General features: G+C 37.6%; 1 protein-coding gene across 10 annotated transcripts in view; it reads left to right on the top strand.

Annotated features, from left to right (window-relative positions):
- ATP2B1 (ATPase plasma membrane Ca2+ transporting 1) overlaps positions 1-25229 on the top strand; it is a 58766-nt gene extending 33537 nt beyond the window's left edge. For 7 of the 10 annotated variants that reach the window (XM_072352614.1, XM_072352595.1, XM_072352584.1 and 4 more), the window contains exons 6-21: positions 200-337; positions 3276-3314; positions 3694-3855; positions 4738-4952; positions 5540-5782; positions 7248-7489; positions 9733-9970; positions 10853-11032; positions 11113-11200; positions 11464-11570; positions 13382-13573; positions 13762-13975; positions 14091-14302; positions 15355-15462; positions 17415-17597; positions 22261-25229. In XM_072352614.1, coding sequence (XP_072208715.1) covers positions 200-337; positions 3276-3314; positions 3694-3855; positions 4738-4952; positions 5540-5782; positions 7248-7489; positions 9733-9970; positions 10853-11032; positions 11113-11200; positions 11464-11570; positions 13382-13573; positions 13762-13975; positions 14091-14302; positions 15355-15462; positions 17415-17597; positions 22261-22572 — 2873 coding nt within the window. In that variant the 3' untranslated portion in view covers positions 22573-25229. Of the gene's footprint in view, positions 1-199; positions 338-3275; positions 3315-3693; positions 3856-4737; positions 4953-5539; positions 5783-7247; positions 7490-9732; positions 9971-10852; positions 11033-11112; positions 11201-11463; positions 11571-13381; positions 13574-13761; positions 13976-14090; positions 14303-15354; positions 15463-17414; positions 17598-17946; positions 18101-22260 lie in introns of all 10 variants that reach the window. The other 3 variants (XM_072352643.1, XM_072352661.1, XM_072352653.1) reach the window with 3 other exon arrangements.
- The last annotated feature ends 1024 nt before the right edge of the window (positions 25230-26253 follow it).

Genomic DNA, 26253 nt, shown 5'->3' with positions numbered 1-26253 from the left:
ATGGATTCTTAACGCTGATGGACATTTTGTGTTGTTGATTATGGCTTTATTTTCCAGATAGTTTTGGCAATTATATTACTGTGTTTTAAGATATCTATGCATAATCTTAAGATTGCATCACTATGAAGTCTGAGAATTTCCTTTGTGCTTTTCATAAAATTGTTGAAGTTTCAATGGAGAATCCAATACCCTCTTCCAGGCACTCATGTGATGGAAGGCTCTGGGAGGATGGTAGTCACTGCTGTAGGTGTGAACTCTCAGACTGGAATCATCTTTACCTTGCTTGGGGCTGGAGGAGATGAAGAGGAGAAGGAAAAGGAGAAGAAGGACAAGAAAAGTAAGCATAGTAATCTTCTTTCGCTAGGAAGGAAGGGGTGAACTCTTGAGTAATATTTAATGGAAAAGTATTATAGTTCCCTAGAGCTAGAGATCTTTAAGTCTTATACTTTCAGTGGGTTCACACACACACAAAAAAGGGTCCAGTGACCTGGAAGTGTACACCATTAAAAAAAAACAAACACATAACAATAACTTAATTAACAACTTCTGGTCACACTGATGAATTAGGGGCTGGGAAGATTATAATTCTTAGCCAGTCTCACTGTGTATAACTTGTTAAACTGCCATCTCAAGTAACTTTAAAGTACATTCACGTCTTGTAACAAACACTTGTTTATGACAAAGAGGTTATTAACAGTAAATCAGCCTAATGAGCATCTAGTTCTGCTTTTAATTGTGTCCTGCAAGGCAAGCTCTTTAGTGAAAAAATCCCACTTGAAAAGGGGAAGTTTTTATCACTGATACGCTGAGCTCATGGATAACTTAAATAGAAATACAACATATTTTGCTGAAGGTAAGCAGACAGTTTCTTCTGTCAGCCCTTTTCTCCCAGAGTTGTAAATCTCAAAGAAGTACAAAATAAAAGAACTTAGTGATGCTTTTCTGTAAAGTTTCCTTTCAGAGGAATAAGGAAATTGTAACCCAGACCATATTAGAGCTCTTCTGTGAAGGGTGAAACAGGATGCCTTTCTTATTTGGAAGGATTTAATCAGCCACTAGTGTTATAAGTCATAATCTTTCATCCTGTCTAAGAATCAAAGCTTGTTAGATGGTGATGTTTTGATGCTAGCTTTCATAAGATGTGTTAAGGACTGAACTTCACCACCACCAAGTTTTTATAGAAACAGTTGTGAGATAAACTGAATGAGAGGGAGTCTGCGAGGGTCTTTGCTGAAAAGTATACCCTTTCTTTCTAAGAAATGATGATGAGAAGCTATATAGGAATGTGCATACGAATCTTGGCTTTCACACTAAATGGGTGTTTATTGAAATGTGTGCTCTGTGTGGGGGTTAAGATTGAACTATGCCTTTTCTACAAGTTCTTTTAAAAATTCTGACCCTTTCTGAAATTTGCTTTGAGTTCAGAGTGAGGTTCAAGCTCAAGTGAAATAGTGAAGACTAGAAGCTGATTTGCAACACTGCCAGGAATTGATTTAGAGGATTTTCCACCTTTTACTCTTCTCTGACAGAGGAGGGAGAAGGAAGTAAGCTATAGTAGCTGCTATGGGATAAGGTGATAGCTTTTACTGATAGTCTGCTAATATGAATTATATAAGCAGAAGTCTTTTTGACAAATAGTGTTTTGATGTATTGTTGGAACTGAAAACCTGCTTTTAATTTGTCTTCCAAGATAGGCAACTTCCTCTTTCCCTCAAGTTATGTGGCTGTTAAAATTCTCCTTGGTAAAATTCAGGTTAAACTAAATTAGCTTCTCTGTGAATGTTAAGGAGATTAAAGTGGCTATCTTTAGTTGGCTGTATATGTCTTGGTTCAGAGTGAAACCATATGTATGTGCAGGGAGTTAGAAGCAATTCAATTGCAGGACTTCTTTCTTGAAAGAGAGAAAAGAGACCTAGGAAAGAACAAATACTAAATCAGCACATAATGAATTCTTAACAAGTCCGAAGTGACATCTTCAGGAGAATATGAGCATGCTGTTTTTCTCATCAGCTGTTCAGTGGATGCTGGGAGAAAACCTTGTGTGTAATAAAAAACAGTTCATATCAGTAGTAATATAACAGTACACTGGAAGTATTAAATGTCAAGCATGCTATCATGGATGACAAGTTGATTTTCTTCTATCTGAGCTTTATTCCAAGTTTTCTTCTAGCTCTTAATCACTTCAGGCTACTTACTTTAAAGCAATAGATAAAATGAAATTGCAGTAAGACTGAACTATTCTGGGTTTTGTTCAAAGTTCTTTGACTTTGTTCTCTCATTTTAAGTTATTGCTAACAGTAACCATAAAGTTGGATTTCTCTGGTCAGGAGAAAAGCTGCTAGTTCAGGGCATTATGTAAACTATCTCACCTGAAAATCGAAACAAAAAAGGGTAGTGACCTTCTAACAAGGTGCATGTTGACACAGTTAGGTTTAGTTGCATTTAATGTTTCATTCATAAATTTCATTCATTAATTTTTCATTATTCTAATGGTCTTCATGATCTTTTGCTGAACTGCTCTTCTGAACAGAGGGAGGAGTGGTATTTTGTTAGGAACTGAACTGTTCTCTTCATTCTTTAATGTTGGTATGTTGCCAACAGATTATGTTCATGCTTGCGTAAATAGGGTTAGCATAGATCCATTAATCCAGCACTGTGCCTCCATTAAGCTTTGGTGTGGATTTATAAATATTTATTTATAAAAATACACTACAGTGACTTCTGCAATGCTGTGCATAAGCACTGATTCTGTAAGTGGAATCATAAAGTTCATTACAGCAGTAGTCAGGTAGACTTGCCAGTGTTGGAACAGAGTAAGTGAGATGGCCAGGATCTCTTGCGTGTCACAGATCCCCTTCCCAGTAGAAGTTTGAGGAAAGCACTTAAAAAGCTTTCCTACAACTAAATCACTACTCTCTTCAACTAAAGACACTTTCATAGGACAGCTGTCTGGCCAGGTAATGCCTTCTGCTGTATTTCCTTTTAGTTGCATATAAATGTTTGTATCAGAGCCTGTGCAAACAAAAAATGTCTGGGTAGTACTTTTCCTGCATGAGACTTCTGCTGTCCAAAAAAAATATGATGTGAGTTGCTTATGTGAGTTAACTTACACTTTAACTATTCATGTTAGCCTTTTGTCTCCCAGTTTGCTTTATAGTTTTTGAAATACAGATACTTGTCTCAGCAGATACTAATATGTCTTTTATGTAAGCCTTAATACTGAGATGGACTCTGCATGGCCAGTGTGAAACATAACTTGTTCCACTCTCTGACAGGCAAAAAGCAAGATGGAGCTGTTGAGAACCGCAACAAAGGTAAATGCATGATCCTCTCTTGTAAGTAATTATTTTTTAAGTGTATACAGTGACAACATACTTTAGTATGAAAATGCTTACTGCATCCTTACATTCAAAGTGCCTAGGTTAAACAATAATCTAAGTTAATCTTCCTTAAAAAAAAAAAATAATAATAATAAATTAAATGAACTTTGATAGTCTTATGTTTACACATTTCTAAAGTTTATTTCTGTGGTATCTAGCTATGCTTTTAAATATTCAAGGATGTTATGCCACTTCTGGATATCAGGTACTACACAACACTCGTGCTAAGCTGCCTGATACAATCAGAATCTGTGTGTACTATTGATTTCAGGGATACTGGAATGGCTAAATCTTATTTGTTTGTAACTTATAGCTAAAGCTCAAGATGGTGCAGCTATGGAAATGCAGCCACTGAAGAGTGAGGATGGTGTGGATGGAGATGAAAAAGACAAGAAGAGATCAAATTTGCCAAAGAAAGAAAAATCTGTTCTCCAAGGCAAACTTACAAAGCTTGCAGTTCAGATTGGCAAAGCAGGTATGCATTACCACTACTCTTTTTGCTGATGCCTCACGTTTACGTGAGAAGATAAGCTGATCAAGGCTAGCTACTGAAATGTAAAATTCAAATACATGTAAGTGTGCCATCATGCTTAAGTGTGCTGGTGGCTTCTCTGACTGCATAATACTGGTAAAATTTTTCCTGATTTAAATACTCAAGCTTTAGTGTATTAGCTTCCGGAACAGGAAATTCAAACTTCATAATGTTGGATTACTGTTACAAAAGATACTTTTAGATAAACATAGCATTTAGTGATGTACTTGGAGAACAATAAATTGACTGTAGAGTTCAACAGGATGTTTCTGATGTTTCACAGGGTGCAATTTCTTTTACTCTTCTTGTGCTATCTTAAGTGTGACACTCAGCTTGTTAACTTTAGTTTTAATTTGTCTTCCCAGTTATTCCAATTTCATTGAACATTGTGTTTACCTGCCATATTTACTCCCAGCTTCAGCAGGAAGTAAGGTATGAAAAGATACCTGCTTTCTCTGCTGAGTAAGTCACCAGTAGAGTCATGGAAGTTCATGCTGAACTCTTTCAATTGTTATTCTGCGTAGTCAGTGTACTTTACATAATGGTCTCTCCTGTTCATAATTAGGTCTACACTTCTCAGTTAATTGAAAAACAACCAACCAACCCCATAGTTTATAGGCTTTTAAGTGAAATTTGTGAGGAAATGCTTGTGTTGAAAGTCAGTGTACCTCTGAGAACTGTCTCCTTGTTTTCTGAATTGCTTGTTTAAATTCTGAGTTGTATCTTCTACAAAGGGAGAAATGTTCGCCCTTGACTTATCCAGAATCTGTATTGTCAAACACTTGAACTATTTTTCTGAAAACTGTTTATTCTCTTTTTAACAAGGTTTGTTGATGTCTGCAATCACAGTCATTATCCTTGTGTTGTATTTTGTAATTGATACCTTCTGGGTTCAGAAGCGACCCTGGCTTGCTGAATGTACACCAATTTATATTCAGTACTTTGTGAAGTTCTTCATTATTGGAGTTACAGTCTTGGTGGTGGCAGTACCAGAAGGTCTTCCGCTTGCGGTCACCATATCATTGGCTTATTCTGTTAAGGTAAGTGGATAGATGGAGAGCAGATTTTAAAGACAAACCCTTTAAGTAAAGACTTGTAAGCAATGTTAGACCTTTACTTGTCTAGTCTTAACTCTCTTGGCTGAACAGTTAAGCTCCCAGTTTGTATTTGATATGAAGTGTGACACTGGCATCTTTGAAGTATAAATGTTACGATAAGTCTGTGGCATAGCTTACTTCCTCCTTTGGATATGCAGGAACAGCAGACTTGAGCCAATGGAGTTCACCTTACTTGTGAAATATATTTTAACATTGTGTTTGGTAGAGCTCAGTCTGTATCTATGTTCTGTGTACCATTTCCTTATTAGTCTGTGATTAGTAACAGTAGTTGGTCTGACACGCAGATGTGGGGAAAATAGGTTGCTCTGTTTAGGAGCTCTTTGGTGAAGCTGATGCTTACTCTGATATGGTAGACTTAGGGGAATCCCTACAGCAACCAGCTGGAGAACTTTATCTTAAAAGATGAGCATGTTCTGAAACTTCTGTCTGAAACCAAGCACTCTAAATGAGAATTTCAAAAATAGGGAGTGAAAATTATGGCTGACTGTTCAATGCTTTTATTTTCTTAGAAAATGATGAGAGACAATAACTTGGTGAGACATCTGGATGCATGTGAAACAATGGGTAACGCAACAGCTATTTGTTCAGATAAAACGGGAACACTGACTATGAACAGGATGACAGTCGTCCAAGCTTACATCAATGAAAAACATTACAAAAAAATTCCAGCACCAGAAGCTATTCCAGAGAATATCATGACTTACCTTGTCACAGGAATTTCTGTTAATTGTGCTTATACTTCCAAAATACTGGTAAGTACGCTTCTTCATTCTAATTAAATCAACTAAAAATGTTCTGGTTGCCATGTGGCAGTCAACTAAGTATAAGTGTATGGCAGAAAACTGCATAAAGTGTTTTGTACTTGCTGTGAATTACTTAACGGTTCATTTAAGGCTGAACTTCACTGTTTTGAACTGATGACTCAAAGGTATGTTTTCTTTCCTTCTAAGCTGAGAGAAGCTTTCTTTCTCTCCTCTAAGGAGAGCTTTTTATTTGGAAGACATCATAGTTTGTTTTGAGTGCTGCTTCAAAGTTGACATTTAACGGTAGCATAGGATTACCAAAATGTGGTGGGAAAATGCAGGTACAGATAAGTTTGAATTTTTATTTCAGAAACTATTAGTACAAATCTGTAGGTTGAAAACTGAAGCAAAACCACATTCCAAAAGTCACTTGATTCAACCTCCATAGGAACTGTTTTGCCAGCAGTTGCGGAGGTGCATCAAGATCACAAGCACTTATGTATATACACAAGTACCTATTTATATACTGATGAAATCTCTTAGGCAGGTGCTCTAGACCCTTCATTTTTGAAGCTGGGTTTTTCCCAGTGTGCTGATGTCTGGGGAGCACGTTAAACTGAACATTTTAGAACTTAGCATTCAGTAAAACACAAGATGTTGTAGCTCTTAACAATGAAAAAAGATCCCTGCCTTACGGCTAATACAGTTGTGACTGAGATTTTTGAGGCCTGGACAGGCAGAGTAAGTGCTCCTGCTTTTTTTTTTTTTCCTACAAACTGCAATGCGATGTTACATATATAAATGCTCAGAAATATCTTCAGTATTCTTTTATGTATGAAAAAAGTCTGTATATTCCATGTTTCTGAGATAAGAAATTGTTCTGGTATTAAAGGGCTGAAAACTGGAGAGATTTCAGAAACATGTTGATCAGGCCATTGCCTGGAAAACAGAACTTGCTGTGAGGCCTAAGAAGCTTAAAGACTTAAGTCTCTTCCATAGAGGCTACCAGGTGATGTGTTCATAGCATATTATTAAGGAATAACTGTTACAGGAGGTAATACATTAATGTAGCAGAAATAATGGCATTCAGTATTTTCAAGATTATTTCTTTAAACTTAATTGTACTTTTAAATTGCAAAATTATTCAGGGATCCAGTACACCCAAGTGATCCAGTTATTTCAAACAGTGGAAACAAACTAAAAAGGAAGGTCAGCTCTGCATTTGATATATACTTCATAGGTGATTTTTGAGCCTGAGAAACGTATTGTAAGACTAAACAGGTGCAGAAGTCACTTATGAAAGCCAGTAGTGTGAGCTTATGACTCATGGGAATTTATAGATTAATCATTGCAAAAGTGAAACTTTCCAACTCAGAACTGAACTTAGAGTTGGCTTCTTTGTTTTCTAAATGCTGTACTCCAGTGGTTCCTAAGTTAACCTTCTAATTAGTGATGATTACTGTTTTTCTTGCAGCCTCCTGAAAAAGAAGGTGGTCTACCACGTCACGTTGGAAACAAAACTGAATGTGCCTTGTTGGGTTTTCTTCTGGATTTAAAACGTGATTATCAGGATGTACGAAATGAGATACCGGAAGAGAAGTTGCACAAAGTGTACACCTTCAACTCTGTTAGAAAATCTATGAGTACTGTGTTAAAAAACTCTGATGGCAGTTTCCGAATATTCAGTAAAGGTGCCTCTGAGATTGTTCTTAAAAAGTAAGAACAGCTACTTGTACTTCAGCACTTCTATTTGACTAAGCTTTGTGAGATGTGAACTGCTAAACAACCTTATGCTGTAGTCTGCAAATTATTTCTGTTGCTGTGTTTATGAACGAGTGCGGCAGTTCTGTACCCTTGAAAAAGCTGCTAGCTTCCTGTCTTATGTCTCTCAATTATTTGACTTTATGCACTAAAATGGGAAGGAGCACTTGAATTACTTTAAATCTAATGCACTGGAAGGCATAAAGCAGAAGTACAGCTCTTCAGTGTGTGAATCTGATACAGGCAAGCCCAACTGTCTAGTTAAACCATCTTAATTTTAAGTGTGGAAGTCCTGGCAGCTGATCCATTTAAACTCTGTCTAGGGTTTGGTGCCTTTGCAAAAGATTACTTTCAGCTTCAAATGACAGTGTGAATTGGTGTCAAAGCTGATTACTTTAATAGGAGATTGAACCTTGAGTAAGAAAGTTAATTGTTCTTTTAGTATGACAAAGCAAGTTATTTCCTTACTTGTCTGCCCATTTCCAGAGGCATTTTGTTTTAGTGGCTAGACTGTTAGTGAGATGCTAGCCACTGGAACAAACCTTAGTGTGAAGAATGCTGTGGTAACTCCTAAGCAGGCTAGGGGAGAAGGCTTGCATGCTTTATGTTATGTTACCTAGGAGCACTAGTTGTAACCAGTCTGTTTTCAGTCCTACCTTCAAACTCTTTCTAGTCTTAATAGTAGCACGTACCATTTTAACTTATAACTTGCTACCAGGCCACAGGATCTCCATGTAGGGAAGTACTAATACAATAAAGAGAGAAGATAATTCTTCTCTTTTTCCATCAGCTTAGTGCTCACAGCAAAAGGTCTGTCTTTCAAGGACTTTCAGTTCCTTTTGATACAGATCTTTGGAATAATGCGTATCTAAATCCCAGCTAGATTTTAAGCCAAGCTACATCAGTAGGTATGCCTACACATGCGTTGCTTTTGCATTTGGGAATATATCTTATTTTGTTGTTAAGCAATTGAACTTTAGAATATGCTAGAACTCATTCAGCTCTGACTCATGCGATTCATTTGGCTTCACATCCAATTTAATAAATAGCGATCTCTAAGAAAGAATGAGAAAATATGGAGTGATTTAGATAGTAGTGGAGGAGGCATAAACCTGAAACTATTTGAGCAGCACCATCTGAGAAAATCTTAGCTGTTTTCTTTATCTTCTGTCTGCCCAGTGAAATAAGGTAATCATAGAGCTCATAACATGGCTTGACAGTTGTGCTGCACATTCTTCACTGTCACAGTGATGACTACTGAGCACTGAAAACGAATATATACATATATATATATTTATATTCATATTTATTTTAAATAATATTAATGAGTCACCTGTAAGTGTAGAAGAAATGCTGCAAAAACTTTTCAAGCAGTTTTTCTTCTTTATTTACACTCATGTCTCAAATATTTTAACTAAAACTTGCTTCAGTTTTTACATAAAACTTACTGGTTCCCATGTGGACATCTCTGTGTACTTGGGATTACTCGTGAGCTCTGTGATTGGTGATAATGCAAGATTTATGCAGTGGTTGCTGATGTTTGAACAGGTAACCCAAGTCAATGACAGACTTTTTGGTTGTAATGAAGTTGCCTATCAGATCTGTCAGGCGTTTGCAAAATGTCATAAATCCTTGGCTTTTTTTCAGTGTCATGTTAGCACTGATTTTTGAAACAAGCTCGTCATGGCTTTGCGTTACGGCAGAACTTTGGTAAAAACTCAAAGGAACAAAATTAAATCTATTGATAAAAGCACTTGTTAACGTTATATTTGTGACATTATTATTGGTAAAGTATCTGTGCTTTCCAGGAAAGCAATGTTTTGGAAGCTTATTGTATTTATGAGATGTGTGCAACTGTTAAAGGCAAGACTATTTTGTTGAACTTGAAACTGTATTAACTGATACAGTTCATTCACTACATTTAAGTACAGTGAGAAGTGGTTACTTCTGGGACATAACTGATTTTGTTTCCATAATTTACAGAGCATTATTTTCATCCCAGAACAACCATCTCAGTTAACAGCTAGCATGTTTTGCAGTTAGGCAGAGATTAAGTGCATACGGAGATGATTATCTGCTAGTGTGTCTGTCTGGCAGAGTAAAGCTTGTGGAAGCTTAAACACATCAACTAATAAGCCACTTTCCACAAAAGACTGAACTTTGGTGAATATCTGTTAACTTTAAACTTCTCTTTTCAGGTGCTTCAAAATACTGAGTGCTGATGGAGAACCAAAGGTATTCAGACCTAGGGACCGTGATGATATTGTAAAAACTGTAATTGAGCCCATGGCTTCTGAAGGGCTTAGAACCATTTGTTTGGCATTTAGAGACTTTCCAGCAGGGGAACCAGAGCCGGAATGGGACAATGAAAATGACATTGTTACTGGTCTGACATGCATTGCTGTTGTTGGGATTGAAGATCCTGTGAGACCTGAGGTAGGTTCACTGAGTAAGCTGCAGTGTTTCTCTTTTCAGTCATGTACCAAGAGTAAGTTTTGCATCTTAAGCATAGTTAATAAACCAAAATCTAATTTCTTGGGGGGAAAAGTTAATGGAGCTACAAAAGCTGATTAAAACCTTAATGACACTTATGCTGTGTTACTGAAGCTCTGTACAAACTAATGACTTAAGGCGCTTACTAAGCAGTGTCTCAGTAGATGGAACAACTGGTCTTTTTTTCTTCTTTAAACTACTCGGAATATTAGGAGTATGGATTAGGATCATATTAGCCATTGTGTTTGCTGCGAGGTTCTAAAGGGGAAGAGGATTTGTCAACTGAGCTAAGAAGATCTGCTTGTGATTGAGGTCTATGGAGGGCAGTATTTTTCAACAGTAAAAGCTTTTATGCTTTAAGGGGGACTTTGTTCTGACCTGCACTCGTGCCACTTCACAGTCAAAGTTGTGGGCTGACAAGTAGTGTGTGAGCTGCAGTTCATTTTACATAAGCATAAATGTAAAGCCAGTACCTGGTATGTTGTAGCAGTCAGAAGTACTGTGTATCATGGGGCTTCCTGCGGTGACTTGGCACACTGCAGCATTTGGAAAATAAAAGGGAAATAAATGAGAAAAATAAAACGAAAAACAACCATCTTCTGCCAGAATAGTCATTTGTGTGGAAAATGATTAAGGTAAGTTACTTAAATTTCTCAAGTGTTCCTTAGCAACAGTACTGATGTTATTTTGGTTTGACTTGAGGATACTTCATTCACATGTCTAGACATGTGAATTTATTCATTTATTCAGTGCTTGTGTAGTCTAACTTTTGGGTTTGTTTGTTTTTTTTGTTTTTTTTTTGTTATTTTTACTTTTTACATATAGGTACCCGATGCAATAAAAAAATGTCAGCGTGCAGGCATAACTGTACGTATGGTCACTGGTGATAACATTAATACTGCTCGTGCTATTGCATTAAAATGTGGTATTCTGAATCCTGGTGAAGACTTTCTGTGTTTAGAGGGCAAAGACTTTAATAGGAGAATACGGAATGAAAAAGGAGAGGTAAGCATACTGACTTACGTTGGATCAGCTGTTTCATAAAGGCTTGTAATTGCAAAATATACCTGGTCATCTTTTTGCAGATAGAGCAAGAGCGAATAGATAAAATTTGGCCAAAGCTACGTGTTCTTGCAAGATCGTCTCCTACTGACAAACACACTCTAGTAAAAGGTAAATAAAAACTATTTGAACTTCCAAGTAAAGCTCTGTTTGTAGAGAAAAGAAGGATTATGAGTAGTGGGAAATGCCAATGAGGGTGTCCTCATATGCCAGCTGGTTCTTTTTTTTCCTTTCCTGAGAGATAACTTATAGATGGTTCTAGTTGTGTGGGTATTATTTTTTTGTATGAGGGTGATAAAATGGCTTTTTCTTTGAACATCAATCTTTGTTGCATTGTATGTTTTGAACTCTAATACTGAGTCCTTTTACTTTAGGTATAATTGACAGCACTGTCTTTGATCAGAGGCAAGTTGTAGCGGTAACTGGTGATGGTACCAATGATGGTCCTGCACTGAAGAAAGCAGATGTTGGATTTGCTATGGTATGACTATTTTTTTTTACTTTCAATATTTTGAGCACTATTATATTAAAGCAGTTTGTCAAATCACTTTCGAGAAGATTCAACACTTGTTTCATGAGCCTAATACACAGCTAACTTAAGGGCATTAACTTCTCTCACACTTAAAACTAATTACTTCTTTTTCTCAGTTTCCCATCTCTTTTATTTGATTAAAAATGTGTTTCTGGCTTTTGCCAGTGAGTAAAACTTACACTGCAGATCTTCAGTCACTTGCAAAGCAAAACTTCTTTTTTTTAATGCAAAGACTTGTTGCAAAATGTACTACTGGAATTCCTGATACTGAAAAATTCCTAAAATGAGATTATTCAACATAGGGTAAAATGACTTGAAGTGGTAAATAGCACACAGTGGCTTTCAGTAAACCTTATATATGATATGGATTAAGTTTATTTACCTGTTTTCCATGAAATGATGCAGAAGAACAGGGAGACTAGGAGGACAAAAAGCGCAAGTTGATGTTAAAGTGATGTTGGTGGTAGTACCAAGACATCTTGTAAATCCTAAATAGAACAGCATATTCTAGCAGCCCAGGATCTGCATTTGTCTGTATGAGTTCAGAAACACTTTGCTTTCTCAGTTTAAATTCTCAAACACCCTTTGAAATGGTAGCCAAACAGAGTCTTAACAGTCCATGAAAATTAATTGCCGTGGATAAAACAAAGCATTTTAATCTAAATTTAGCATGTGTTAAGCACACTTTATTACAGAGACCTGAGCAGCCTATGGTAGCTAAGGGAATTTTATTGTTCTTCCTGAGCTGACCTGAAGGAATTAAACAGCTGACCTTTTGTCTCCTCTCAGTTAGTAGGTGAATTTAAAGATGTTAAAAATTGGATACATAAATGTCTCTTCCAGAGGCAAGGCTTGTGCGGTGGCCTACCTAGAGTGGTGGTACTGAATATTAGGGAAATTACAGCTAAGAATGGTAGTTCCTTCAAAACCTGATCACTGTCAACAAAATAAATTAAGTTGCAGCCCCTTGTGCTGTGTTACATATTTGGATTCAAGTTTAAGTAAGTGGGCTAGTGTATATTGCTTTCCCATGCAATCACAAAATCATACTTAAAGATAACTCTGAGGTTGTATGCATAGCTGTGCAGGTGATGTTTTCGTAGCAAACTGGCATATCAAGAATCAGGATCGTTAAATTTCCTATTGAGTTGTAGTTAGGGTATTAACAAAGAAAAGAAAAAAAGAAAGAAAAGCCCCACCTACTTCAAGTAGATATTACACTTAACTCATAAACTAAGTTGATTTTTTTAGATATGTAGGAGATTACAGGTACTTAAGACCTAACAATATCATTGCATTGCAATGTCATATGCAGTTATACTTAATGTCTTGCTTTTCATTGTCAGTATTCTGCAAAAAGCTTTTGGCAGCGTGCATCACTTTTTCCGTGTAGGTACACGTGCATTTTCCTTCTCCTGGATTCCATGTACCATGTGGACTAAACTGTAGTACTGCACCATCTGGTGGCCTTTAACTTGAACAGGGAGAACTTGCGCAGTGCGCTTTTTATCGTCAGCTTGAGATTTCTTTATTAAAATCTTTTAGGTAAAGATGGGGATTTTATTTTGCATTTTCCATTCTGTAGTAGAACATGGAAGCAAGGCTTGATTCAGTAAATCTTTAGTTTGTTTCCACTGAAGTAGATGAAGACATGATGCATTAAAAATGAACGCTGATATGCTGACTAGGGATGTAACTGTTCCTACTATATACAATAGTGCATCCTGTTGCATTTCCTAGTGTTTTTCCTTTTCTACCAGGGAATTGCTGGAACAGATGTAGCTAAAGAAGCCTCTGATATTATCCTTACGGATGACAACTTCACAAGTATTGTTAAAGCAGTGATGTGGGGACGAAACGTATACGACAGCATTTCGAAATTTCTTCAGTTCCAGCTTACTGTCAATGTAGTGGCAGTGATTGTTGCTTTTACAGGAGCGTGCATAACACAGGTATGTACCTTGATAGTTACAGCTAATAAGTGTTGTAAATATCGTGACTGAATCTCTCGAATTCAACTTTCAGTTGTATGCTAGCCTGAAGAATGTAATGCCCTTCAAAATGTGAATTATAATAAATGCCTTTAATAGCTGTAGTTTGTTCACTTGTACTGGAGGGGCTTACCTTTCTGTCTTTATAGGATTCTCCGCTTAAAGCTGTGCAGATGCTTTGGGTAAATCTGATAATGGACACATTAGCTTCTCTTGCCTTGGCGACAGAACCACCCACCGAAGCTCTTCTGTTGCGAAAGCCTTATGGTAGAAACAAACCTTTGATTTCTCGTACAATGATGAAGAATATTTTGGGTCATGCATTCTACCAACTCGTAGTGGTCTTTACGCTCCTGTTTGCTGGTAAGAACTGGACAGAGATGAAGACTTTAAAATCTATTTTATTTATTTTTTCTAATCTATCTGTGCATATAAAGCCACCAATTTAAGCTGCTGACTTATTGTCTTTTATGCACAGGTGAGAAAATTTTTGATATTGATAGCGGAAGAAATGCACCTCTGCATGCCCCTCCTTCAGAGCATTATACTATTGTCTTTAATACGTTCGTAATGATGCAGCTCTTTAATGAAATTAATGCCCGGAAAATTCATGGTGAAAGAAACGTTTTTGAAGGAATCTTTAACAACGCCATCTTCTGTACTATTGTTCTGGGAACATTTGTTGTGCAGGTGAGTAACTTATTGCTTATGTTGGAAATGCTAACCAACTAATGCTTCCGCAACCAGACATTTTATTTCTGTGAAGAATGGGCAATGTCACACTATTAATCATTAAAAATAATGACATTAAAGCCTTGCTTGACAAGGTCTTCAGGTAAGACCATTTCGAAATTGTCAAAATCAAATGTTGAACTACTTGTAGTTAGTTCTTGAATTTCCTTGTCCCTCTGTGTGATCCCAGTGTTCCAGTCTTTTGACACACAAGAGGCTGTATGTTCCTCTTACAGAAATCAGTTGTCTGTATTGATGCTGTTGCCTTAGGTCTTATTTTGGCATGAAACACTGATGCCTGGGGACCTTTGCTTGAAGCATCCAAATACATAGGAATTATTCCTGCCTGTAGTTTTGTTCCTTTTATCAGGGATTCATAAGGGGCTTATCTTCCCATGTAAGTTAGTTCTGTGTTTTTTCACAGTGTCTTATTCTTTGTTAATAAAATAAGATACTCCTGGGCTTTCCAGTGTCAGGAGCCCTGTTTAATGGCTGATACTGTCTCCTTTGACGCTCGTCCTGCTGCTTGAATGTTTATTCTCCAGGGCAGCGTTTAATTCATGTAGTTCCTATGCAGTGGGATACCTTACTCATTAGGGCCTGTAGTAGGTAAGTCAGTGGGAATGTGTTTAACTTGGCTTTCAGATTTTCAGCCCATCATCATAGTTTGTATGTCAAACTCTCATGCTTATGACTGGGATATGTAGTAATATTCTGTTGAGCGATTTCTGAAATGCTTGTGTTTTGGATATCTGAGACTTGCATTAATAGAAGATCGTTAGTTAACTTGGATCATTAGTTAACTTCCTTCTGAGATGGCTGAACTAAATTTGTAGTGTCAAATACATAAAACCATTTCTTTTTGTATACCATTTGAAGAGTAATTGTGTGCTTAATGAGATAGTAAATCCAGTGTTTTAATGCAGAGTTGTCTATGATGGTCTTGAAGCTCTAGGGAGTTTTCTAGTAATGGATCACTGATACATGTTTAATGATATTGCTCTTCACAGATAATTATCGTGCAGTTTGGTGGAAAACCTTTCAGTTGCTCAAAACTCTCAATTGAACAGTGGCTGTGGTCTGTTTTCCTGGGCATGGGAACACTACTCTGGGGCCAGGTAAAATAGAGTTTTTCTAAATATCAAATCCAGTTGTGTTAATGAATTTGTACTTTCCATGTGAAAGAGATTGTTCTTTTATACCATTGACTCAAAGCTTGCTGAAGGACACAGATGAACGAGTCTACCTTAAGCATTCTGATCTTTGAAGTGGACTATAAATTTGTGGAACGTAACTGTGAATGCTGCCTAAAATTACCTGGGTTAATAGCTAGTAAGTCAGCAGTTAGACATTCCTTACTAATAACTAACTAATCAAGCAAGTTAAAGTCATAACTAGATACTATGTCTGGTTTAGGACAGTTAGAAGGAAGTTTTTCACTCAGAGGGTGGTGACGCAGTGGAACAGGTTGCCCAAGGAGGCTGTGGATGCCCCATCCCTGCAGGCATTCAAGGCCAGGCTGGATGTGGCTCTGGGCAGCCTGGTCTGGTGGTTGCTGACCCTGCACATAGCAGGGGGGTTGGAACTGGATGATCATTGTGGTCATCTTCAACCCAGGCCTTTCTGTGATTCTATATTTACGTTCAGTAATTTTGAAGTAGAAGCAGCTGTAGTTGCCTTTAAATATGAAATTGTCTTCAGGCAGATAAACACTAGAAGAACTTTTGTAAGAACATGAGACAATTAATATGCTAATGTTTCAGTGTATTTAATGTAATGTTGAATGGTTTCCTTGAAAAATGAGAAAGGTTATGTGTGCCCGTCTTTTTTCTTTAAAGATATCCTAGAGTAGCAAGAAATGCAGCAAAACTCAAAAGTTTTCTCTTTAAAAATTCTTCATTTGCATAATTATGGAATATATTTTTAAGCTGACTGCATTTTCATTATTTTCTTCCTTGGGCTTTCTTTGCTGTTGCACATGCAACAGTACTTGTGAGCTTATTTACATGAAACTTTAGAACTCTGTGTAGTTTCTCATTAGTTAATGACATGGTTGTCTAAATTCTTTATACCACATGAAGAGTTTTCCAGTACGGTTTCTTCCCTGCTAATTTGTTATAAAAGAATACCTTTTCAGGGTGAATTTTAGTTGTAAATAAATACATAAATGCATATTCTAAATGTGGGTATCAACTTTTTAAAGAAGGCTTAAAAATTGAATAGAGTCATTCTGAGGTTTAAAAGTAGCCTCAAAGAGAGTCATGGTAGCTTGAAATACCTTTGATCCAAAGCATCCTGGAAGGGCAGAGCTTCCCTGCTGCAGTTCATGCTGCTCTAGTGTCTGATCATAGTGAAAGAGCTTTTGACTTTCTGCTAATAGTAGAAACTGAAGTCATAGTAACAATGTCAGTATGAAAGGCAGTTTATCTTGCTTTTGGAGCAGTCTTTTTCCTCTGCAGCTTCTGAAATGGTCTTCTAGATTAATGATGCTCAAGGAAAGCAGGCTTGGAACTGATGTGGATCTGCTAGATGGGATGTATCAAAAGATGGTTCTCCTTCACTACATAGTTCAACAGAATAGCCCTGAAGGTGTGGATGAAAAGGAAAGCCGGAAAAGACATATATAGCTTCTCTTTAGCTTCAGCTAGATTAATTAATTAAAAACAAGTAGCAATGTAATACAAACAACTAGCAATTTAGTATCTTGATATAGTGGTTTTGGAAACATCGCTGGCCTTGCAAGTGGATCAATACCGCTCAGGTGACAAAAGAATGCCTGCCTCTTCTGTATTTCTGAATTAGCTGTGGCCACTTCTAATTCAATGTTGTTGAGGTCGTGAGAAAGCTTAAGAGTTGTGCAGCCGTTCAGCTATAGTGACGGCTCTACAGTGATACACTTATCCCATTTACATCTTTTTTTTCTTTTTTTTTTTTCTTTTTTTTTTTCCAACTTTGCTGATCATGTATACAGGATATTATGTCAAGCTGTCTGTTATTACGTTTGTTCTTTTTCTTTTTTTTACTTCCCTTAAAATAATAATTCTGATACCTACTTCTTATTCGCTGTTAGTTGATTTCAACAATTCCAACTAGCCGCCTGAAATTTCTTAAGGAAGCTGGTCATGGAACACAAAAGGAAGAGATTCCTGAAGAAGAGCTAGCAGAAGACGTGGAGGAGATTGATCATGCTGAGCGAGAATTGCGTCGTGGTCAGATCTTGTGGTTTAGGGGCCTAAACAGAATACAAACTCAGGTATGGTCTTGGAAAAGGTAGGATGCGGTGCGTGTTAGGAGGGAAATCACTCCTCTCCATCCCCAGTCCTTTGACTACGGTGGCAGTTTTAAATGGTGTGGATGAGACTCTCGAGGGGATATGGATGACTGTACAATCCCTCAGGGTTCTCTGTTCTACTCTAAGTTCAACTCTTCCCTGTATATCTACTGTATTTAAACAAAAAAAAGTGCCTTTTTTTTCTTTACTTTTTGTGTGCTATAGATGGGGATGGTCCTCTCTTGTTCTCTCTCTTTCTCTCTCTTCCTTCTCTCTCTCTCTCTCTCTCTCTCTTGCTGAGCAAGCTGTCACAATCTCTGATTCCTTGCAGATGGATGTAGTGAATGCTTTCCAGAGTGGAAGTACCATTCAGGGGGCTCTAAGGCGGCAACCCTCCATCGCCAGCCAGCACCATGATGTAACAAATATTTCTACCCCTACACATGTAGTGTTTTCCTCTACTACTGCTTCTACTACTGTGGGGTGTGAGTGTGTGTTCCTAAAGTGCATGAAGTTAACATTTCCTGATTCACATACCTAACGTTTCTCATTTTCTCCTTAGTACTTAAACTCATCGTTCAGGCTTTTCATAGAGCTTTTTCACAAAGTGGAGTCCTCAAGGCTTTTTTTTCTTAGAGGGCTGAGAACAGGTGGAACAATTGCAACAAAAGACTTTCACTTTAAAGCTGTGAGCCTGCACATCCTGTGCCTTCATCCATTCGTGTACAGAGGAATGCTTAGGATAAAACAGGAAAACTGTTGTAAATTTTCGAGTATATGCCGTGAAGGTCTCCTTATATGGGTGACTTCTGTTGAATAAGCAAATTGATTAAGCGTATAATCGTAGATCCAGTTCAACTGTCTTGCGCTACACAGAGCACAGATGATACTTGAGGAGGTGAAGAAACGGATGGAAAAGCAATGCTGGTTTAAAAATAAGAACGTAGTTAGAGAACACGGGGCACTAAATGCATTTTCTTTGTAGCTTGTGAGGAACTTCTGAGTCTCTACTTTCTCTGGACTTGTTTGTTTATTTATTTATTTATTTTGCTGAATAACACAACTTTCTCAACACCAGGATTCAGGTGGCGAAACAAGGCTTCTCTTAAATGCATACAGTTCAGAAGAAACGTAGCTCATGAAAAAGAAGAAGGGCTTAAGCGCTAAGTAGTGAAATTTTGTTCACATTTGAAGGGTTTCTTTTCCTTTCTAGGTTCTTCAGACAGCAGTTCATAAGCCATCAGTAGCAGTACAGTTCTTGTCTCACCTCAATTCTGCCCTCTTTATATTGTGCTCTAAGTGGCATTTCAGTTTCAGCCTCCCTCTTTGTAGAAGCTAGAGATTTAATTACTCATATGTAGGCTTTAATTATAGTGTCTGAAGATGTGTAACAGCTATAGATACTAGCTCTCAGTATTCAACTATTGTTGAAGTCATTTTCCATCTTAGTTATGTATTACATGTTTAACTGCCCTCTCTTAACTTCCTATAGACCAGTTAAAGAATTGTTTTTAAAAATAACTGTGAGAAGGCTTCTTTTCCCCACCCCTGCCCTGCTTTTTAAGCTTTCAGATTACCAAGTGGATGAAGACCCTTAATTTCAGGAGCTGCCTTAAATGTTTTCTTCTAATTCCTTTATTTTTATGGGGTTTTTGACATGGCCAGAATTTCTGTGTTAGCTTGCACAAGCTAACTCGTTCTTCCTTGGCGACACAGATACTTCCCTACCCTGCAAGTGAGTGGTATTGAGAAGCTTAGCTCACAAATTTGCATGCCTGAAGCTCACAAAATGAAAAGTAGATTTAAGAGTAAGGATATGCAGGATTGCATCTCCTACTTAAAATGGTAATGAGTAACCTGTATCCCTAACTACACTCAAGAACATTAATTAGACATTGAGAACTCTCTAGAGAGCAACTTCATGCCATGCTGTCATTTGAGCAGAACCTAATGGGTACTGCATCATCTCATTGCATCAAATGACCAATGCAGATACAAAGCTACAATAGTAAAAAAAACCAGCAACAAAAATACCTAGTAGTTTTTGATACTCATTATGAAATACAGCCTTCTGCTATGCCCTCTAGGAGAACATCTTTTGATAGCTAATGCATATTAGTGGCAAACAGACACGTTTGTTCATTGTTGTCTTTTTTGGAGCTGTTAGCTGGAAGATAGTTCACATGTACTGAGGTTGCTACTCCAAAGCAGCTGTCTATCCGGTAAGATTTGGAGTGCTTACTTGCATTCCTTACTATCCTGGTACCTAATATAGGAAGGGCCTGATGATATCACAGGTTGTCCTGTTCACTTCTCACTTATTCAATTTTATAGTTAGCTCTCTTGCCTCGTTATCTTTGAGTAGCTGAAAATAAAACCTGCTAGAAGTTACTAGAAGTTAAGTGCAAGGTAAAATGCTGGTAGTCTGATTTCAACTTTTGTAGCCAGGCATTATGAGGGTCCTTAGGAGGGTTCATAGGATCATCCTGGTCAGTTGTTTGTCTTTATGTGAATCACGCTTTTATTATGGATATCCTTATATCCTTATGATAATGACAGCTCTACTATTAAGCTAAAAATCTGTTTTTCATTACTGTTTATGTTGTAACATACCATCTGCAAGGAATGGAAAACTGGTTCTGTAAGGCAGTCCTATTTCATTTTGCCACTGAAATCAGTGGCACAGTGGGATGCAACATACCAAATAGAAGCATTGCAGACTTTCAGTCTGACACTGTCACTCTTGCTAATTCACTTGAAAAGTGTCAAGAGATTTTTTGCAGCACTCTGGGTTTGTTTAAGTCTCACGTAACGTGCAAACTCTTAAATTAAAAGTGTGCTTAGTTTTTCATGTGATAAACGGTAAAGTGTTAGATGCCTCTGTTACCATTATCTCTCAAGCACATCAACACTATTTCCTGTCTTCTCCTTTCTGAATATTATTATGTATCCTTCCTGTCCTCTTGAAGTGATTTTCATCATCAGTGGAGCTCAGCTGCATAGCTGCAGTATGAAAATGTGGACTTCATAGCTTTTTAGTAAAATTCTTAATGACAGTTGGGGCAGGGATAGGGGAAACAACACCTATTTCTGGATATCAGAGAATGTGGTCAGAACCAATGTGGTGTATACAGAGCTTCTATGGTAACAAACTTGGTGCACTGCTGCTGGGGAATCCTTTTCTCTTTGCACTAAGAGGATGTTTGGTGTATCTTAACTCTTCTGAAGTCAACATTCCTGTCCTTCTTGACCTTCCAGCTCCATTCCTTCACCTGGTATTGCTTCTTTTTTACTACTAAGGAGCTCGGCACATCCCATTTGGAAGCAGTAATCCTGATATACTTTTCAGCTCGAAACAAGTCATCTCGGATGTCCTAAAATTTGACTTACTGTTCTGTAACAGTAAGTCACTCTGTACTACAGAGTTTTGCTCTGCTTCTTATTGTTCTGTGCAGGAACTTTTTGTGTACTTTCCCAAAGACTTTCTCAGGTTACTTAGAGACGTTGAGTATTGAGCAGGCAGAAGCTAACAGAAGTTGGAAAATGTGTTTTGATCGAAGTATTGGACAAAGGCGTCAGTGGCTTGTCATTAAATATGTCATATCAAATCAAGAATGAATCCTGAATTAATGTAGTTGGTCATAGAATTGTGGGGTGCAGGAGAAGAGGTAGATGAGCAGGTGGCTTCATCCTTCAAGTCACAATTGGAAAAGTGTAAATTCCAGTCATCTTGGACGTGTACGTTTTGTAAAACGAAGTTGCACCTTTTTCTATCCAATTTCATATCTAATATCGTTCTGAAATGTTTGTTTGCGGTTTCTGTAAACTTAGTGTTCTGATTTGCTCGTGTTAGTTAAACAATTAAGAGACTTGAAATTATGTTCAGCCTGGGAATTTTATCCATGTGTTCAGTGGAAGCTGAAAACCCAAGTAAGAATCACCTGCTTCTCTTGTATTTAGTATTGCTTGAATAGTCTCTTCCAAGTTATAACCCGTTGTAGCTACATCTTCAGTGTACAACACAGCATTCAGTTTCCTAGTTCTGGTGATAAGCTTCCAAATCATTAAGTAAGAAACTTTCTCCGTTGTGGTAGATGGGTATATACTCGAACATTTACAGCTGTTTATAGTTAGTCATATCCTTTTTTGCATGACTTCGTTACTGTCTGGTCATTGTGACATTGGCTTACACGTGCTTGGCTTTTTCATAGTCAGTTGACATCCTAAATTCCCAGCATGAGAATTAGTAACTCTTTTACCCTTTAACTTACTTTCAGCCTTTTCCACCCCCCTCAGTATTCTATAAAACTCACTGAACATTATTTGATTTGCAAATAAGTAATTGTTGGCCTCATTTAAAGAAATGCTTTGCCCACATTAAGTAATTAAACAATTCTAGCGCCATGTCTGAATTTTAGGCCCGACAGCTTCTTGCAGTACTTTCACAGTTTCTGTTCCTACTTTGTAGACTGGCAGTGCTGTACTGAAACGCTCTTCATTTTTTACAGTTTATTGCAAGTTCCACTGCATCACATACAAATTCGAATCACTCATGTCTAGCTGTTTGTGGACTCAAAGCTCATAAGAACCATGTCATGACCAGTAAATCTGCAGCTCGCTAACGACCTTTTTTCTTTGTTTGCAGATTCGAGTGGTGAATGCATTTCGTAGTTCTTTGTATGAGGGGCTAGAGAAACCTGAGACACGAAGTTCAATTCACAATTTTATGACGCATCCTGAGTTTAGAATAGAAGACTCCGAGCCTCATATTCCCCTTATTGACGATACTGATGCTGAAGATGACGCTCCAACAAAACGCAACTCTACTCCCCCACCCTCTCCCAATAAAAACAACAATGCGGTTGACAGTGGAATTCACCTTACAACAGACATGAACAAGTCTGCTACCTCTTCATCCCCAGGGAGCCCGCTACATAGTTTGGAAACATCACTCTGATTGTAAGCTGAATGTTAACACACTAGCTGCATTGTAAAGAAATTGAAACTGGGTCTCTTCACACTTTATGATGGACAAGATGAGATTCTTGTCTTGGACTTCAACAGAAGACACACTTGTACGAATGTAGATTTATTTTTTTAAACAAAAAAAAGCTTTCTGCCAGACTGGAGGGTGCTTTTCTGGGGGTGGGAGTAATAATGAACTCTGACAGATGAACAGTAACTCGGCATAAGTGACCTGTGGATCATCTGTTGTACTTAAGAATGGTCCTGAACAGTGTGTTTAGCAGAGCTTTAGTTTATCATGATCCTTTTTTGAGGGGAAAGCTGGGAAGGGCAAGGAGGCCCTGGATTGTTGAATTGATACTTTAATTTCTGCTGTTGGCTGTTAATAATTTGGATTATTTATGTTTATAAATGATACAGATCTGTTTACAAGGTTTGTAGATACTTTTTTGTTCCTGTTCATAGATGGGAAGCTTCCTTATAAATGATGCAGAGAAAAATAATAATAATAATAAATAATAATAAAATAATAATAAAAAAAAAAAACTAGTCCTTCAAATACTGCTGTATTTTCAGGAAAAGGGTGTTTCTATTGAAACTGTACTAAATTTTGCCTGCAATTTACCTTGTTAAATATTGTAGATAAATTGCTGATACTAATAGCCAAATAGATAACACTAATGCTTTGTAAAAACATGAGCAGTGGTGTTCTAATGAAGTTATGGCCTCTGTCCTGATTAGTTTCTTAAATACATTTACTACTTAATGGTTTTGAAACAACTGTTTAATTTTTAAAAATTTTGAGAAACTTAACTGAATAACTTTTGTTCAGAACTTAGTAGGTATTGTTTAACGCAGGACATCAATCTGTGATGGAACTTGCTTGAAACATTTCTGTTATCTCGGGCAAAATGGATTAAATCAAAATACATCAGAATCTTAGTCCTTTGTTTTTGTCTAAACATGTTAGTTTTAGTGCTGTCTTGGTGAACTGTGAGTGGAACTGTGATTTTTTTCTAATCTATAAAATCCTTCATGCAGCATGAGGGCTGTTGGCATTTTGAAAGGTTGTTAGTGGGTAGCATACATGTTCTCCTTTTTGTTTTTGAAACTTGTTTGTAAACATGAATAAACCTGCCCTTTTGTTAAAATAAAATTGCAGCGATGGTTTATTACAGATTTTTTATTATTATTATTTTATTTTATTTTTCCCCTCAGCTCCATCACAGGAAACACTGAAAAGTGCTCTCTTGTATTACTGGTTAAAAACTACTTTTAGCTACAATTTCAAGATGGTAACAGCCCCAACTAAAAGTAGTACTTGCGGGTAAATGGAATTGAGGTGGCTGCCTCAGAATGAATGTAAGGTTAAGGTACTCACGAGTCTTTGTTGAGCCCAAAAGATACTCCTTGGCAATTAGTCTGGCCGAGATTCCGAGATGTGCTTATAGATCTCTGTATCCCTTTGTAAAGGGAGGAAAAGAAGAACTGACCGATGGCACCAGTGAAAGTACATTTTCCACTTGAATAATATGCACCAAAACCAACCTGCTAGTGATAGACTGAAAAAGCCACGGTCTGCTTCTGCTGCATTCTTTAAACAGCTAAAGATGGTGGAACAGCGCTGAATTTGCTGGTACATACCACGTTTTCCCGGTCCGTTACTGTTCAGAAGAGCATGACTAATACTGTGTTTCTTTTCAACAGCTCTGTGTCCATAAGCATAGTATTTGCGTGGATCGCTTTGCTTCTTTCCCAGAGTAATCCATAATATTGAAGACTTTTTTTGAAAGAGGAGGCTTGGGAGGAATTACGTTGGTGATGAGGGAGGAGGTTAATGATACTAGAGCAAACTGCAGGAGCGAGCAGGTTAAGGAGACAAGCTCGAGCAGATCTTTTCCTTTGTGGTGGGATAACTTCATGCTTGCGTTTGTTCTTCAATGGCTAATGTTGAATGTGTAGCACTGTATCCCACTGTCAACCACATCTGAATTCAGTCTTTTCTAGTTTACTGAAGGAAATTCGCTGAATTCTAGGCAAGGGGAGTTTGCACTTGACACTTTGTATAGTAACTTCTCCCACATGTTTCTAGCACTTCTCTCACTTCAGATTTCTTACCTAGAGTGCTTGGTGGGGTAATCCTTTTTATGTACGTGTTTTTTCTCTCTACTACTGAAGTCAGATGCACATCGGATTAAAATGTGTAGAGTTTCATTACCCATAACAGTACACCACCGTGAGAGGAAGATGCACTGTATCATAATTTAACATGATTTTTGAAAACAGACTTTAGTTTTTCCCTCTTCTAGTTGTGCTCATGACTGCGTTGTATCTTTTGGAATAAATTCTACACGTAAGCCTTTTGGGGGACAGGGGAGTAAATGTAGGCTTTGTACATCAGTGGTCCCTCTTGATTCTGTTAATATCAGTGTGCTGTTCTTTATAGGAAGTGTAAGTGAAACCTAAATAAGGAAAAGTTGTTGGGGGGGAGGGGGGGGAGGGGATGCTTTCTTTGTGATCTCAAGAAATCATAACATGTTGCCTAGATTATGAAATGGTTATCACTAAGCTACTGAGGCCTTCATTGCCTTTCTGGTTGTAAGGTTTACTTGTCTTTATTGTAACTGAAATAAATAAATGTGCTGTTCATCTCAGTCTGTATGGGGACTGAAATTCTTGAATGTCAGTACAGGACTGATTTAAACCTGAAACACGTGCTTGTTCTATAAAACAGCTCTTACTGCCATGACTTCAAGCTCATTCTTTTTCAAGTTATAAGTGGTATTATGATCAAGCAATAGTAACTTACCTAAATGTAGTTTGAGGCTGACTTTTGTTTGAATTCAGTGTCTTGAATGGGATGTCTAATATATTTCTTCATAAGACAAATCTCAGGACACTTAACTTTGGTTTTGATCTTGACAGGAAGAGGAAAATCCTTCAGCGGGGAATAGTCTGAAGAGAATAAAGGAAACAAATGCTAGAATGTCAAATCAGTGGGAAAACTGTAGCAAGTGTGAGCATCCAAGGATGATGAATTGATACCCAGGGACTCTTTAGAACAATAGGAAGCTTTCCAGAATGTTTCCAAGTGAACAAGCAAATGTAATATTCATATAAGGATAACTCATATTTGGCTGATGGCATTGGGAAGTCTTCCCAAAGACCTAATGTGTTCAGCTTCTGCTAGTAGTGCCAGCTTCTGCAAGGTCTAGGCAATACTAAGCCTTGTGAAAATTAAAGTAGAATGTCTTAACATCCATTCTGCTTTTACAATACAAATGCTTGGTTCCAAAGAGCTCTTTGCTTTTCCCACCACCATACCCTCCCCAAGCAGTGCATATCTTCTAATCTTACAGATTCCAAGCCCTCATTGAAATACCTTAACTTTGTTGGATGGGCCTTATCAGGATGGAGGGTCCAGCTCTGACTTAAACTTACCTTGAGACAGAAGGTCTGGCTTGTTTGTTCAGGGCATGAGTTTTTCTGTGCCAGTCAAGAGCCAGAGAGCTGCTTCAGCTTATCCCCTGACCTGTATATGGAAATATCTAATTGACTTCTTCAGGAGACCACAGCACCAATCCAGGAGTTGCCTTACATGGTGTCTAACCCAAAAGCCTCCTATGGGTATTTAAAGGAGCCTGTATCATTTTAAAAGGACGTAAAGATCTCA

This window comes from Excalfactoria chinensis, chromosome 1 (assembly GCF_039878825.1).
Source record: "Excalfactoria chinensis isolate bCotChi1 chromosome 1, bCotChi1.hap2, whole genome shotgun sequence".
NCBI lineage: Eukaryota > Metazoa > Chordata > Aves > Galliformes > Phasianidae > Excalfactoria > Excalfactoria chinensis.
This window is presented reverse-complemented; position numbering and strand designations above follow the sequence as displayed.